This window comes from Saimiri boliviensis, chromosome 13 (assembly GCF_048565385.1).
Source record: "Saimiri boliviensis isolate mSaiBol1 chromosome 13, mSaiBol1.pri, whole genome shotgun sequence".
NCBI lineage: Eukaryota > Metazoa > Chordata > Mammalia > Primates > Cebidae > Saimiri > Saimiri boliviensis.
Window position 1 is genome coordinate 73411211 of NC_133461.1, and position 17479 is coordinate 73428689.

General features: G+C 41.7%; 1 protein-coding gene across 1 annotated transcript in view; it reads right to left on the bottom strand.

Moving 5' to 3' along the window:
- Positions 1-866: 866 nt before the first annotated feature.
- POMK (protein O-mannose kinase) overlaps positions 867-17479 on the bottom strand; it is a 64831-nt gene continuing 48218 nt past the window's right edge. Inside the window, exon 5 of the mRNA XM_010330224.3 lies at positions 867-16424. Within this exon, the coding sequence (XP_010328526.1) occupies positions 15654-16424 (771 nt within the window). The 3' untranslated portion in view covers positions 867-15653. The remainder of the gene's footprint in view (positions 16425-17479) is intronic.

Below are 17479 nucleotides of genomic sequence, written 5' to 3' on the forward strand. Positions count from 1 at the left end.
GCATACTGCCTTAGGATCACTTTGTTCATAATGTCACCTCAGTTCCATGCTTCATAACCCGATAATCATTAATAAAATTAAAGGTTATATTGATTATATATGATTATATAAAGGAATAACTATGTGCTTATATTTTTAATTCTTTTCTAAATCTATATTCATATGGGAATAGGCTGAGACTTCAGACCCTTGCCACGGCACTTGTGGGATTCCCCTCCCACAAAGATTGACTCTTTTTTTTTTTTTTTTTTTTTGAGACAAAGTCTCACTCTGTTGCCCAGGCTGGAGTGCAGTGGCACAATCTCGGCTCACTGCAACCTCTGCCTCCCGAGTTCAAGCAATTCTCCTAGCTCAGCCTCCTAAGTAGCAGAGATTACAGGCATAGCCTTTCACTCAAAGCCTTGGGAAAAAATCAGTTTTTCCAATTGTGTCTTGTTGCAAAAGATAAATTGATTGTTATTGCACTGATGCAGACAACTATATTTCCATAAGTTAAGAATGCGCACAGATAGTTTCCAAATTCTAGAGGAACTAAGCCAGGCATGGTAGCTCACAGCTAATCCCAGCACTTTGGGAGGCCAAGGCAGGTGGATCACTTGAGGTTAGGAGTTCGAGACCAGGCTGGCCAACATGATGAAACCCCATCTCTACTAACAATACAAAAAGTAGCCAGGCATGGTGGCACACACCTGTAGTCCCAGCTACTTGGGACGCTACAGCAGGAGAATCACTTGAGCCTGGGAGGCAGAGGTTGCAGTGAGCCAAGATCACTCCATTGTACTCCAGCCTGGGTGATGGCGCAAGACTGTCTCAAAAAAAAAAAAAAAAAATAGGAACCAGGCAAAGAGAAACAAACATGCTCCAAATTTTGTTCACACAGGTATATCTTTCTCTATTATTAAAGACCATAAATAGTTTAAAATAAGTTTCCTTGACTCTGAAAAACAAAACAAAGATTGGCAATATTCCCAGCAAGTTAAAAAGGTTGCTTCAGCTGAGTTCAGTCTATTTAGTTCTTGTTTTGCTCGATATTTGTGAACACTTCATCTCTTTATGAGTCCTATACATTTTCATTTATGCCAATGTTCCAATCTCCAAAGTTATCAGAAACCTGCATTTGAGAGTACCTATCAAAGTCCTATTGCTTATTATAAACCATATTTTGAAAAGGATTAAAACAAAACAATTGTCTGTGAATAGCAAAATGTCCAGGGTAGTTGCCGTTAAAAACACAATTAACAAAGAAGTTTGGTTATCTCCATCGTTTACAATAACTTAACATAACAACCTTCATTATGATTGGTAGCATATACTTGGACATTACAATTTTATAAATCCCATACAATTTTGAAACATATATTAGCATTATTCACAAAAATATAACCTAAAGAAAACTGAACCTCATTTTGGCAATACCATGTACCTAAACATGTCAAATGACCGTGTTCACCTATTTTTCTGGATGTTTCAGGTACCCTCTGAACCATCCAAAAAGCCAGACATCAGGAAAGACAATTTTGAAACTGAAGTTTGATTTTAGGAAAGCTGTTAAATATATTTGAAGTTTAAAACACTTGACGTAATAAAATAGAATTCCAGATTACCATAAATTATTTATTTTGCCAAAATAACTCCGAAATTTTAAAGCAGCAAAAACCTTTTACCACCCTCTAAAGATTTTGCCAAAGAGCAGATTAGTGCTTTAAGAATACCTTGTTTTGCTTTTATTTCAATGCTTAATTTACAGAAAAACCACATAATACCCTTTTGAATTTAGTCAGTATGTTCACATAGAGAACCCCTTTGCAAGACTAATTTCCACAGTGCTTCCACCACTTGTTTGAACCTTCAGCTTCATCCTATCTAATTTAAAACAATCTTTGGCAGGGTAGAGTGGCTCATGCCTATAATCCCAGCACTTTGGGAGGACGAGGAGGCGGATCACCCGAGACCAGCCTGGCCAACATGGCGAAACACTTTCTCTACTAAAAATACAAAAATTAGCTGGGCGTGGTAGTGCACATCTATAATCTCAGTTACTTGAGAGGCTGAGGCAGGAGAATCACTTGAGCCCAGGAGGTGGAGTTTGCAGTGAGCTGAGATTGAGCCACGGCACTCCAGCCTGGGTGACACAGTGAGATGCTGTCTCAAAAAACAAATTATTTAAAATAATTTTTAAAAAATTACTTTAACCCTAGGCAAAAATTTACATTTCCATGCCTTCTTATAACCTTTTACAAACCGTGGTTCATACCCGTAATCCCAACACTTTGGGTGGATCACAAGGTCAGAAATTTGACCAGCCTAGACAACATGGAAAAACCTGTCTCTACTAAAAATACAAAAATCAGCCAGGCGTGGTGACACTCCGTGCAATGCCAACTAGGGAGGCTGAGGCAGGAGAATCGCTTAAACCCAGGAAGCAGAGGTTTCAGTGAGCTGGGATTGCACCACTGCACTTCAGCCTGGGCAACAGAGCAAGACCCTGTCCCTAAAAAACAAAACAAAAAACATTTTACTGTTCTTACTCACCCTGCACGTAAATCTATTTCCAGTGGTCTCAACTACATGTTATAATAGTTAACTCCTACCAATTTTTAACTTTAATGTAAAACCTGCTAAGTTGTTTTGTGTGCTAGGTGCAGCCAAGGTTGGACTCCTAGCACAATTAAGGGTGTGGTTAGTTCCGTATGTTCCCAGGCCTTAACAGTTGTGAAACCAGAAAATCAAATAGTTCTCAAAACCAAAAAGCAGTTTATAACCTTAAAACGCTTAGCAAACCTTGCATCTGACCTGCATGATTTAGTCCGCCTATTTACATTTTGATGACATCTGCTTTTTACCAATAATTTTTAAAACTGTTTTTTTTTTTTTTTTTTGGCCAAATTAATTAGAGCTCTTTTTACAGACACCATACATAACACATAAATAGACAGGCAGGCAGAAGAAAACCAATCGCTGGGTCAGACCCTATAAGAGACAGGGCTAGGAAAACATGCAGATATCAAACCAGAAAGGAACTCATTCCCTAAGGCAGAATTGCTAAACAAAGCCATACCAGGGAGTTCGAGGCCAAGCCCCAGGTTGTAAAACAACATGGAGGCCTGCAATGAAGTTCCCTAGGAACCACACAGACAGGCAAAGCACACCAGGGTGCAGGCCAGTTGGGAGTTTCTCTGGGGACGCTTTCCCACCTGGCTGCCTCCGAAAGATAGGCATTAAATTATAAGGATTGAGAGCTGGAAGGGAGAAGCTTAAGGGCTTCACTGGCAGTATTTCGTTGCTTAAGTGGGTGATAGGGTGCATCCTGTATTCTATTTTATACTTCTTTGGGTGTCTGAATTATTTGATAATTTTTTAAAGCTACAAGACAGTGTGATTAGTGCTGCTAGGAGAAGGACAAGATGCTAAGGTGGCATTTGACAGAAGAACTAGGTTTGTCTGGGAAGGCTTACAGGAGGACCGTCATTTAAGTTAGCCAGGAGAAAGCAGGAAGAGTGTTCCCAGAAGAAGGAACAGTCTTTCCAACAGCCCAGAGAACGTGTCGCTTAGTGAAGGAACTGAAAGAAATCTGGGGCGCATAGAGGAGGGTTCTGTGACAGGAGAGGGGAGTCAGGAGGTGAACTAGACAGCAGAGTTGAGTACAGGCTTCTTCCTAAGTACAGTAGAAGCTGGTGGTGAGTTCGAAGGTGGGAATAACTCTGGAAGTAATGGTCATGGGCTATCTCACAAACTCAAGTTCAGTCAAATGATTTTTCTCAAAGAAAGCCCCTATGCCAGAAAGTCAGGAAGTCCAGGTACTCCCTCTTTCGTCTTTGCCGCCTGCCCCATTGTTCAAAATCGAGGAGCTGAAGAACGCAGGCATCAGAGAGGTCTGGTAAGGCCATGGCCAACTAGTCATCTTCTGCCTAACACACAGCAGCACCTCTCTCCCGGCCCTGGTGTAAGCCACAGAAGTCACTGAGTGAATGTGCCCTTCTCTTTTCGCTTGGAGGCCAGCTTTGTCACACCCTCCATGTTCAGGAGAGTCTGTAGTTCCTGTCTTAGGACTGTGCATAGCATAGCTGTTCCTGTACCTGAAAGAACCTTCCCCACGCAGACATCTCATGGCTCCTCCCTCACTTCATTCAGGTCTTAGGTCAACTGCTGCCTCATTTAAGGGGGTCTTCCACAATAACCCTATCTAAAGCGAAAACGTGCTGGAGCCCTGGATCCTGCTTTTCTTCATTACACTAATCTCTGTCATTATGTGTATTTTCCTGCCCCACTCGTACTAGAATGTACGTTCCATGAACGCAAGGAGTTTTTCCTGTTAGCAAGAACCTTCTCATTAGACTATATAATACATCAACAAGAGCTCCAAAACCTCATGGCTTACCCCGACAAAAATCCCTGTCCTGTTCACACTAATGCTCACAGCAGAAGCGGCAGTAGGAGGACAAGGTAGCAAATCCTACACTGGCTCTTCAAGCGCCTGCCTAGAAGAGATGTCTATGATTTCCTCCACATTTTTCTGGCCAGAGCAAGACATATGGCTCCATGTGACCAATAGATTCAACACCTGCTCAACTCTCAGCAACGAGAAAAAGAGGGAACTTCCGGCCAGGCACAGTAGCTCATGCCTGTAATCCTAGCACTTTGGGAGGCCGAGGCGGGTGGATCACCTGAGGTCGGGAGTTCAAGACCAGCCAGACCAACATGGAGAAACCCCATCTCTACTAAAAATACAAAAATTAGCCAGGCTTGGTGGCACATGCGTAATCCCACTACTCAGGAGGCTGAGGCAAGAGAATCGCTTAAACCGGAGAGGCATAAGTTGCGTTGAGCCGACATCGCACCATTGCACTCCAACCTGGGCAACAAGAGTGAAACTCCATCTCAAAAAAAAAAAAAAAAAAAAGAAAGAAAGGAAAAGAGAGAACTTACTCAGTATGATAAAGACATCTCCAAAAAACAGCTAATATGACATTTGCAAAGACTGAATGCTTCCCTCTGTGGATCAAGAACAATGCAAGGATATGCAATAAGGCAAAGAAATAAAAAGCATACAAACTGGCTCCATTCAAAGACAGCCTGATTGTACGTGAGGAAAATCTTAAGGAATCTACCCCTCAAAAAGCTACTGGAACTAATGAGTTTGTGAAGGTCACAGAATTCAAAGTCAATATATGAAAATCGATTTTATTTTTATTTTCTGGATATAACTGGATGTTGACACTGAAAAAACTGGAATTTACAATCAAATTTTTTTCTTATAAAATGGAATTTTTTTTTTTTTTTTTGAGACAGAGTTTTGCTCTTGTCACCAAGGTTGGAGGGCAATGGGACCATCTTGGCTCACTATAACCTCCCGCTCCTGGGTTCAAGCAATTCTCTTGCCTCAGACTCTTGAGTAGCTGGGACTACTACTACAGGCATGCGCCACTATGCCCAGCTAATTTTTTTTGTATTTTTAGTAGAGACAGGTTTCACCATTTTGGCCAGGCTAGTGTCAAACTCCTGATCTCAGGCGATCTGCCTGCCTCAGCCTCCCAAAGTGGGAATTTTTAAAATTTAACAAAACAGGTACGAGATCAGAACACACAAAACTACGAAACATTTGAATGAAATTAAAGAATACCTAAAAAGTTGGTGAGATATACTGTGTTCCTAGATTGGAAGAATCATTACTGTTAATATGCCGGTTCTCTCTAAATTGATCTTTAAATTCAGTGTGATCCCAGTCAAAATTCAAGGAGTTTTTGTTGTTGTTGTTGTTGTTGTTAAAACTGACAAGTTGATTCTAAAACTTTATGTGGAAATGCAAAGGACCTAGAATGGCCAAAACAATTTTGAAAAATAACAAAGTTGCAGGTCTTACAACTACCTGATGTTAAGACTTACTAAAAAAGGGACAGGATAGAGAGCCTAGAAATAAACACACCATTGGCTTTTTCACCAAGCTGCCAAAGGAATTTAATAAAGGAAAGGATAATCTTGTCAATAAATAATGCTGCAACAACTGGATATCCGCATGGAAAGAACCTTGATTCTAACCTCACACCACATACAAAACTGAACTTAAAACAGATTACTGATCGCAATAAAAACAGATTACTGATCGCAAAAAAAAGGCTAAAACTATAAAACTTCTGGAAGAAAATACAGGAGAAAATCTCCATGACCTTGGATGAGGCAAAGATTTCTTAAATAGCACATAAACCATTAAAAAAGAAAAACTGTAATGAAAGACATTGCTAAGAAAATGGAAAGCCAAGTCACTATGAGAAAGTATTTGTAAAACATGTATCTGAAAAAAGTCTTAATCCCAGAATTTATAGCAAATTCTTACAATCCAATAATAAAGCAAATGACTTTATTTTAAAATGTACAAAAGATTCATGTATCAAAAAATATATGAACTGCCAATAAACATGAAAAGGTACCTAGCATCATCTGTCTTCAGGAAAATGCAACTTAAAACTACGCTGAATCCCAGCATTTTGGGAGGCCAAGGCAGGAGGATTTCTTGAGCCCAGGATTCAAGACCAGCCTAGGTAACACAGTAAGATGCCATCTCTACAAAAAATACAAAAATTAGCTGAGCATAGTGGCATGCACCAGCTTCTTGGGAGGCTGTGGTGGGAGAATTGCTGGAGCCTTAAGGAGGCTGAGGCTGCAGTAAGCCATGACTGTGCCACTGCACTCCAGCCTAGGCAAGAGAGCAAGGCCCTCAAAAAAATAAAAATAAAACCACCTACACTGAAAACTAATCACACTCATTAAAACAGCTAAAATAGGCTAAAATAAATAACAAGTGTTGGCAAAGACGTGATCAAATGGAACTCGTACACTGCTAGGGGAAAATAAAATGGTACGACTACTTTGGAAAACAGTTACAAATCTATGAAATTAAACATATACTGACATATGACCATCTGACCAGTCAGGTATTTGCTCAAAACAAATGAAAACAATTGTTACACAGAGACTTGTATTTTAAGGTTAACAGCAGTTTTATTCATAATAACCCAAAACTGGAAACAATGCAATATCCATCAGCAGGTAAATGAAGAGTGTGGTACAGCCATACTACGGAATAACTGTGCACCAACAGATATAACCTAATGATACATGCAACAACATAGATGAACCTCAAAAACATGACACTGAACAAAAGCAGACAGACACAAAAAATATACACTACACTATATGCTATGGTTTAAATACTTGCATCCCTCCAAAATTCATGTTGAAACTTAATCTCCAATGCAACAGTAATAAGAAGTGGGTCTTTGGAGGTAATCAGGTCATGAGAGCTCTTCCAAGGTAAATGAGCTTAAGCCCTTTAAGAGAGGGGCTGCACACAGCATTCGCCCCACCTTTTCTTTTTATTTTTTGCCCATCTGCCCCATCTACCATGTGAGGACACAGTGTTCAAGGCACCATCTTCAAAGAAGAAACTGGGCCCTCAGATACTAAACCTGCTAGCGCCTTTTCAGCATCCAGAACTGTGAGAAATAAATTCCTATAATTTATAAATTACCCAGTCTCCGCACCAAAAACAGACTTAGACACTGTATGATTCCATTACTGGAACTCTAGAAAAGAAATTCTAATTTTTCTAAAAAGAAAGGAGAGAGCCATTGCCTGGAGCCAGCAGAGGAGAAAGGATTGATTGGGATGGGAAACCGAGGAATCTGCCGGTGTGATAGAAATGTTTTGTCTCTTCACCTATGTGGATAGTGACACAAGTACATAAATGTTATCAAATCTCGTTGAACACTTAAAACTGTTGCATTTTATTACACAATGAGTCAATAAGTGGAGTTTTTAAAAACTCAATTATATTTCTTCCTAGAACAAAGAATGACTCTGAGGTTTCCAGCTTGGGAAATCAGATGCACCCTGAGCCACCTACAGATGAGGAAACACAAAGCAGATTCTGAAGGAAACACAAAAAGCAGATTATCTGGGAAATCTCGAGCTTGAGATGTTCTTTAGAAAAATGTTCATTTAAATATCTTCTCTATTTATTAATTGGACTGTTTGGATTTTGTGTTGAATTACAGGAGTTCTGTATGATCACTGGATATCAATTCCTTATTAGATATATGAACCTGCAAATAAAATAGATGTAAAGGTTTGGAAAAATAAGAATTTGGGAAAGATCAGCACATATATGGCAAGTGAAGTCACTGCAGAGAACGAGATCACCCAGGTAATGTGTTTAAGGCTAACAACAGAACCTTCAGCAGCACCAGGGATGGACAGACTGAGAAGCCAGAGTGACAGGAGGAAAACCAGGAGAGTAAGATGTCACAGAAGCCAATGCTTGTATATTACAAGGAGGAAACAACAAAAGATTATCCACTCAAAGCCGGGCGCAGTGACTCACGCACGTAATCCCAGCACTTCGGGAGGCTGACGTGAGCGGATCACAAGGTGAGGAATTTGAGACCAGCCTGACCAACATGGTGAAACCCCATCTCTACTAAAAATACAAAAATTAGCTGGATGTAGTGGTGCACACCTGTAATCCCAGCTACTCTGGAGGCTGAGATAGGAGAATGGATTGAACCCAGGAGGCGGAGGTTGCAATGAGCCTAGATCACGTCACTGCACTCCAGCCTGGGCGACAGACACTCTGTTTCACAAAAAATAAAAATAAAAAGAGTATCCACTCAACTAAGCTACCCAGTCCTTAGGAACCCAGTGACAGCAGTTTCAGGGCAGTAGTAGTAGCAAAGTTCCAACTGCCTTGGGCAAAGGAGTCAAAGGAATATAAAGAAGTATAGGCATTTCAACAAATAATGCTGGGATACTTGGATAGCCAAATGCAAAAGAACAATGTTTCACATTGACTTTACATCATATGCAAAAATTAAATCACAGACCTTAATGGCTCAAAGACCTTAATGTAATAGCAAAAATTATAAAATTCTAAGAAGAAAATATGGGAGTAAATCTTCACGACCCTGAATTTGGCAATGGATTCTTAGATGCAACACCAAAAGCATGAGCAACCAAAGAAAAATGCAGATACATTTGACTTCATAAAAAATTAAAACTTTGTGTATCAAAAAACACCACACCAAGAAAGTGAAGACAACCCACCTGGAAGAAAATAGCTGCAAATCACATAACTGATAAGGAACTAGTATAAAGAATACATAAAGAACACCTACAACTCAACAACAACAAAATAAACAACAAATTTGTAAATGGGTAAATTTAAAAACTAGCAAAAAATCTGAATAGACATTTTTCCCAGGAAGATATACAAATAGCCAATAAGCATATGAAAAGGTACAAGATCATTAGTCATCAGGAAAATGCATTTCAAAACCACAGTGAGTCCTGTGTTCATGTACTGGAAGCCTTAATAGTGGTAAGATGTCAATACTACCCAAAGCACTCTACAGATTAAATGCATTATCTATCAGACTCCTAATGGCAGAATCCCAAAAATATAAAAATCCATCTAAAATGTATATGAAATCACAAGGGACCCTGAACAGCCAAAATAATGTTAAAAAAGAAAAAGTTGGACGTCTCACACTTCTGAATTTCAAAAAGTACTACAAAACTATGGCAATCAAAAAACCGTGAGCCCGGCTCTCAACTCCTCAACAACAAAGGACCAAAAAAGCAAGGAGATAACCACCAGTCAGGTAGAGCACCAAAGACAGAACACTTTTTTTTTTTTTTTTTTTGAGACAGAGTGTCGCTCTTGTTACCCAGGCTGGAGTGCAATGGCGCGATCTCGGCTCACCACAACCTCCGCCTCCTGGGTTCAAGCAATTCTCCTGCCTCAGCCTCCTGAGTAGCTGGGACTACAGGCACACGCCACCATGCCCAGCTAATTTTTGTATTTTTAGTAGAGACGGGGTTTCACCACATTGACCAGGATGGTCTCGAACTCTCGACCTCGTGATCCACCCACCTTGGCCTCCCAAAGTGCTGGGATTACAGGCTTGAGCCACCGCGCCCGGCCGACAGAACACTTTAATTCAGCAGGGAAGTGACAGGGAACCTCTGAGGCACAAAAGGAGCAGTAAACAAAGCAGCCAGTGTGTCTTGGATTGGCTCAGAGGTAGGAAGGACATCTCATTTCAAGGAAAAGAAAAGTGAAAGAACCCCAGTGGTCCACATTACCAGGACAGATGCCAGCACCCACAGAGGATGCCATCAGCCTTCACTGGCCCTGACCCCAGTATACAGAGCTGTCTGGACTCCATGCAAATATGTCATTCCAGAAAGGGAATTCCACTGGATCCTACTCACATCCCAAGAAACATGCTGCTGTGGTACAGCACCATTTTAAGAGCCTAGCCCCCACTGGATTATATCGTGTCTTGGGATCCAATAGCCCCTGCAGTCCACATCCCTGAGCCCCCAGGAACACCCTCCCACATCCAACCAGAAGGCTGCAATATCACAACCACCCTGCAATGCAGCCAGGTTCTCAGTACTTTGACCCATATAGTGTCTTATATCCCAGGGAACAGGCAGTATAGCACACCAGGGAGGCTGCCGCAGGAAAAAGGGAGCTGAAGCTCCCAGAATCTGGAAGCCACCTTCCCAACACCAATGCCACCAAGAGAACCCTGCCCCTCTCAGCAGGGCAACAGAACACCTTCAGGGGGGCCTGAGGACCAGTGTGTCCATATGTGCCATCCAAGAACCTAAAGACAGCCCTGTCCTAACCACTGCCACCAGTGTTCTCAGGTGCCATCTTTCCCTCATGCCACTACTGGTGCCTACATGCTCTGTCAGGGGGCCTGAGGACTGGCCCACCCCATCCAACACCACTGGTGCCCACATACACAATCCCAAGGCCTGAACAGGCCCACCCCACCTACCACCACCAGTGCCTACCCAAGTGCATCACCTAGGGAATGGAAACTAGCCCATTCATCCTGCCACAGGTACTGCCAACAGCTGTGATTGCCAACTGAGGGTCCAATGTCCAGCCCACTGCTGCTACTGCCAGCACCATAAATTTTGCCTTGGGGCTTGAGGACCAGCCGACCTGGGGCCCCCAATACCATTCACTACCACTGCTTACACCAGCTGGGGTCCTGAAGACCAGCATGCCCAGCCCATCACCAGCCACCACAGCTAATGCCTGCACATGTCACAAAAAGGCCCAGGGACTGGCCCCTCTGGCACCCCTGTACCCAGAAAAGCCCCGCAACAGCCTCAACTAACAAAGACAGCTTAAGCCAATGAGGACTCACAGATACCAGTGACATTGACTACAGCTGAAGAAATCATTGATACTGTGCCCACCAGAATCAAAGCCAAAACATCCTACTCAGCCAAAACTACAGATATGCCTACAAAAAAGTATTTCCTTATGAAAGCCAATCCATAAAATTGGAAGAAGCAACTATTCCACTAGATGAATAGTATCAATGTTAAGGACACAAGAAACATGAAAAAGCAAGGAAACTTGCTCCAAAGAGATACAATACCTCCAGAGAGACACCTCCAAAGAAACACAATGATTCTCCAGTAACACATCCAAAAGAAAAGGAAATCCATAAAAATGCATGAAAAAGGCCAAACACGGTGGTTCACGCCTGTAATCCCAGCACTTTGGGAGGCCGAGGCAGGCAGACCACCTGAGGTCAGGAGTTCAAGACCAGCCTGACCAACATAGAGAAACCCCATTTCTACTAAAAATACAAAATTAGCTAGGCATGGTGGTGCATCCCTGTAATCTCAGCTACTAAGCAGGCGGAGGCAGGACGATCGCTTGAACCCAGGAGTCAGAGGTTGCAGTAAGCCAAGATCATGTCATTGCACTCCAGCCTGGGCAACAAAAGTGAAACTCTGTCTCAAATACTAAAAATAATAAAATGCCTGAAAAATAATTCAAAATAATGATCTTAGGGAAATTCAGCAAGTTACAAGAGAACACAGATAATACAAATAAATTAGGAAAAATTCATGATCTGAATAAGACATTTAACAGAGATAGACATAGAAAAATAACTAAACAAATCATAGAACTGAAAAATTCAATGAATAAAATTTTAAAACACAACTAGAGAAAGCAAAACAAAGATTTTCTGAACTTGAAGATAGGTCTTTTGGAGTAATCTAGTCAGACCAAAAAAATGGGACATCACCAAGTGAACACATATTTAAATTGTGAGTGTTTCAGAAGAAGAGGTGGGAAAAGGCATAGACAACCTATTTAGCAAAATAATAGTCAAAAATTTCTTAAGTCTTACAAGAGATACAGACATCAGATACAGGATGCTCAGTAATCCCAAAAAAAATTCAAAGCAAAAAGGTCTTCTGCAAGGCACATTACAGTCAAACTGTAAAAAGTCAAAGAGAGAATTCTAAAAACAGCAAGCAGAAAGCATCAAGTCACATATGAGACTTTACTGTAAAAAATTTTTAAAAAGATACCACCTTACAGGTCAGGGGAGAATGATAAAATATATTGCTGTGCTGAAATAAACCTGCCAGCCAAGAATACTAAACTAAGTAAAGCTATCCTTCAGAATTGAAGAGGAAATAAAGTCTTTCCCAGACAAGTAAAAACTGAGGGAAGGAGGACCCAGGCCCTTGGAGGAGCCTCAAAGTGCCTCATCGTGTAGGCCCTGTGAGAGAGTGCCATCAAGGGTCCCTCAGGGTTCAGGAGTCGCCTCTGGTGTCCCAGGACAGCCAGCAATTGCATCCAAGGGCAGGAAGAGCAACAGGAGGCTTGCCCAGGCCCAGTTAGAAGATCAGATCATGGCCACCCAAGAAATGCAGCATGGGGAAAGGGATCTAAAAACTGATGAGCATGGGTAAAGAAAACCTTTTGCAGAAACAGATGAGGAAGACAAGGGGTTGATGTACAGAAGCTACAAGTAATTGCAGCTGCCATTAAACAGGGTCTTGCTGCACAAAGGCTTCAAATGTATACAAAAGTTTGCATCAACACTGAGAACAGAACTAAACGTATTTTGAGAACACAAAAGGCAGAAATGCAGTTGCTGACTTTGCTTTAAGAATACAACATAGACATGCAGAAGACTCAGGAGTGGAAGAAAAACTAAAATACCTGTGGTCACAGCTACTCTGGAGGCTGAGGCAGAAGAATCGCTTGAACCCAAGAGGCGGAGGTTGCAGTGAGCCAAGATTGCGCCACTGCACTCCAGCTTAGCGATAGAGTACAAGACTCCGTCTCAAAAAAAAAAAAAAAAAGAAAAGAAAAACTAAAATATTTCAAGAGCAACCAAAGAGGTGGCAACAAGTTAGCATTGTTAGAAGACAGCAACTGAAAGAGATTAAGCTGCTACATGAACAATTCATGAAGAGTATCATGAAAGAGCTCTTTTTGATGAAGAATGTCAACTTAAAAAACAAATCACCAAGTTCCAAGATAAAATTGTACAGAAGATGTTGCAGCAAGAGTTGGCACTGATTCATAACTTGAGCTACACTAAACCACATGACAGTGTTTTGATATTCTTGTATAAATCGGTATATCTCTTCTATCATTAGTCTGTTTGTTAAATGCCAGACCTCATTTCTGTGATCTGCTGAATGAACCCTAGACAGTTATGTGAGCAAGCATCAAATGCAGTTATATACATGGTCAGATCAATTTTAACATTAATGATAATTTAGTTTAAACAAAAGAAAAGGCCAGGCACAGTGGTTCACAACTGTAATCCCAGCACTTTTGGAGGCCAACACAGGTGGATCACGAGCTCAGAAGTTTGAGACCAACCTGACAAACATGGTGAAATCCCGTCTCTACTAAAAATACAAAAATTAGCCAGGTGAAGTGGTGCACACCTGTAATCCCAGCTACTTGGAAGGCTGAGGCAGGAGAATTGCTTGAACCCGAGGCGGAGGTTGCAGTGAGCCGAGATTGTACCACTGCACTCCAGCCTGGGTGACACAGCAAGACTCTGTCTCAAAGCAACAACAGGAAATCATCACAACTAGATCAGCCCTACAAGCAATGCTTAAGGGAATCCTAAATCTGGAAGAGAAAGACAGCCATACCACCCTGAATGCACCCAATCTCATCTGAACTTGGAAGAGACAAGATGGTATCTACCATCATGAAAACACACAAAAGCTTAAAAGTCACTGATAGAGCAGATACACAAATAAGAAAAAGGAGTCAAACATTACGACTATTAAAAAAAAAAACACACCAAATTATAAACAATATAAAAGAAGATAGGTGAAAATCTGTCTCTATTAAAAATACAAAAATTAGTTAGGCATGGTGGTGGGCACCTATAATCCCAGCTACTGGGGAGGTTGAGGCAGGAGATGCTTGAACTCAGGAGGTGGAGATTGCAGTGAGCCAAGATCACACCACTGCACTCCAGCCTGGGAGACAGAGCAAGACTCCGTCTCGAAAAAGAAAACAGAAGATAGAAGACAGGTACAAAATATATCCAAGACAATCAGAAAACAACAGAAGCACAGGACTAAGTTCTCACCTATCAATAAAAACCTTGAATGTAAATAATTTAAATTATCCAATTAAAATATATAGACTAGCTGAATAGATTTAAAAAAAAAAGATTCAACTATATGTTACCTATAACAAACTCATTTCACATGTAAAAACACATATAGACTGAAAATGAACAGATGGAAAAAAATACTCCATGCAAATGGAAACCAAAAGAGTGCAGGAATAGCTATACTTACACATAATAGACTTTAAGTCAGAAAACACAAAACGGGACAAAGATGATCATTACATAATGATAAAGGGATCAATTCAGTGAAAGGACATAACAGTTTTAAATATATATGTACCCAATACCGACACACTCACATATATAAACAATATATATGTGATATATAAACATTATTAGAACTAAAGAGAAAGACAGACCCTAATACAAATAATAGCTGGGGATTTTAATGCCTCACTTTCAGTATTGGGCAGATTATCTAGACAGAAACATTGGACTTAATCTACATTACAGATTAAATGGACCTAACAGACATTTACAGAACCTTTCGTCCAACAGCTACAGAATATACATTCTTCTCATCAGCACATGGACCATTCCTCAGCAGACCATATGTTAGACCCCAAAACAAGCCTCAACAAATGCTTAAAAGTCTAAATCATATCAAGTACCTTCTCAGACCACAATACAATAAAAGCAGAAATTAGTAACAAGAGAAACTTTGGAAACCACAAATCCATAGAAATCTAACAACTGGCCAAACACGGTGACTTGTGCCTGTAATCCTAGCATTATGGGAGGCCAAGGAGGATGGATCACCTGAGGTCAGGAGTTTGGGAACAGCCTGGCCAACATGGTGAAATCCTGTCTCTGTTAAAAATACAAAAATTAGCCAGGCGTGGTGGTGCACCTGTAATCCCAGCTACTCAGGAGACTGAGGTGGGAGAATTGCTTGAACCTGGGAGGCGAAGGCTGGAGTGAGCCAAGACCACGCCACTGCACTCTAGCTTAGGCAACAGAGCAAGACCTCGTCTCAAAAAAAAAAAATAAAGTCTAACAACCAATATGGAACACACGCCAATGTACACAAAGAACCACATGGCTAAGCCATAAAAAACAATGAAACACAAAACTCAGGCAAAAAACTCCACCCTCAGAGTAGAATGCTGTAACTTCCATTCAGCCCTTCAATCCCACCTTCACTGGCTGGACTGGTTTTCACAGCATCTCTCTTGCCTGAGACATCACGGTATCTCTAAGCGTATCCAAGACCTTCTGGTAGGTGTCCAGAATGTCCTGAGCAGTGGGTCTTTCTGAGGGAGTCTGGCTCTTGCATGCTTTGTGAATATCAAACAAATGGAATCGGACCATATCACTCCCTTCAACGTGCCCCAGAAGGAAACTGGAGATATCTGGGATCTTCCAAATGTCGATCTTCTCATCATATGAGGGCATGAGATCATCGCGGAAAGGCATGTCCTCTCCGTAGGGCCATAGTTGCTCTGGAGCCACAAAATTCCCATGCAGCTCCCTGTGGCCGCACTTCACCAGCGTCCCAGAGCTGTGGTTCACCAGGGGTAAGGCGTCCAAGTCATTTGCCACAATGCTGAAGTTGCTTGTCAGCAGATACTGGGACAGTGTCTTTGGCAGGTCATTGGAGTCGCACATGACCCGCGTGCCCACGGGGCTGTGGTGCAGGTAATGAATGATGCTGACATAGTCCATGGCCAGCTGCAGCCTGTGCTGCCACGTGTTCACGTTTTGGTACTTTGAAAGATTTAGTATTTCTTCCAGGTTACTCAAGGAACCTAGAGGATGATATTCAGTAAGAATAGTGTTGTCATCCTCACAATAGCCAAGCAGCGTGACAACATGTGCGCCTTGTAGAGATTTCAGCATCTGCAGTCCATGGAGGAAATCATCTTTCATCTCCAGGCTGGTGAGCCGTGAGAGAGCAACTTTGCGCTCCTTCCACTCAGACAGAAAGACCTGCAACAAAGCCACAGAGAACATCAAGCCTGAACTCTCACCTAATTTAGTGACCAGAAACAACATACATCTTTTAAGTAGCAGGTGTTCTGCAGAAGACACAGAATTTAACGAGGGGCAGACTCCATCTGAGAGCTGCTCTCCATCTAGTTATAAAGATGGACTGATAAGCAAGCACGGCATTCAGCAAGGCAAGTGCCACATCAGTGGGTGGAACCTCAGGGCACGAAGCGACTCCTCTGGGCAGGACACTGAGGACTGCTACAGAAGGTGCCAGAAGGCTTCTGGAAGCTGGTCTTATAGGACAAGGGGGACTTGCAGATTCGATGCGAGGCAGGAGAGTGCTGACTCAGGAGGGAAGACTCCATATAACCACATGGCAGAGAGGAGTGGCAAGTAGACTGCCAGTTCCAATGGACCACCGCACAGTGGGTGGGCAAGACGAGGAGGCGGGGGAGTGGCCTGGAAAAGTAGATGAGTGTGGAGACCCTGAAAAGCCTACATGAGGTGCAGAGCCCTGCCCATCAGATGTAACGATGTTACCCATTAATTTTAAAAGGTAGCATGGTAAATTATAAATAGGAATATTTACATGTAAGAAAAACATTTTTACATGTTCCGTGGTTTGGTGTTACTTCAGCTGTAAAGACAGAAGCTGAAATGCTACACAAACACTAGACTTTCTCATAGAGTCCACAGCTAACATAGAAGAGCAAGTGCACATTTCTGCCTTGGATTTCCGTCTTTCATTTGCTTGCAGGAAGCACTGTAATTAAGGAAAGAACCTCTGATCTTTTGCTTAAATCCCAAGAGAAGGCAGAAGATTACAAAAGAGAAAGCAGGCTCGGGACTCAGGAGATCCTTGCCCCACACTCGTTCTGCAAGCAATGTGCCTTGTCAATGTTCAAATAAAGGTTACGGTTTCCAAAGTAGTTTTTTGCATTATTTATCAAGGGAATCTAACATCTAAATCTAAAATCTAAGGCAATAATCTGAAATAGGTAAGAAGTTCTAGGAATAAAAATCTGGCATTATTTATAGAAGCATAAACTGAA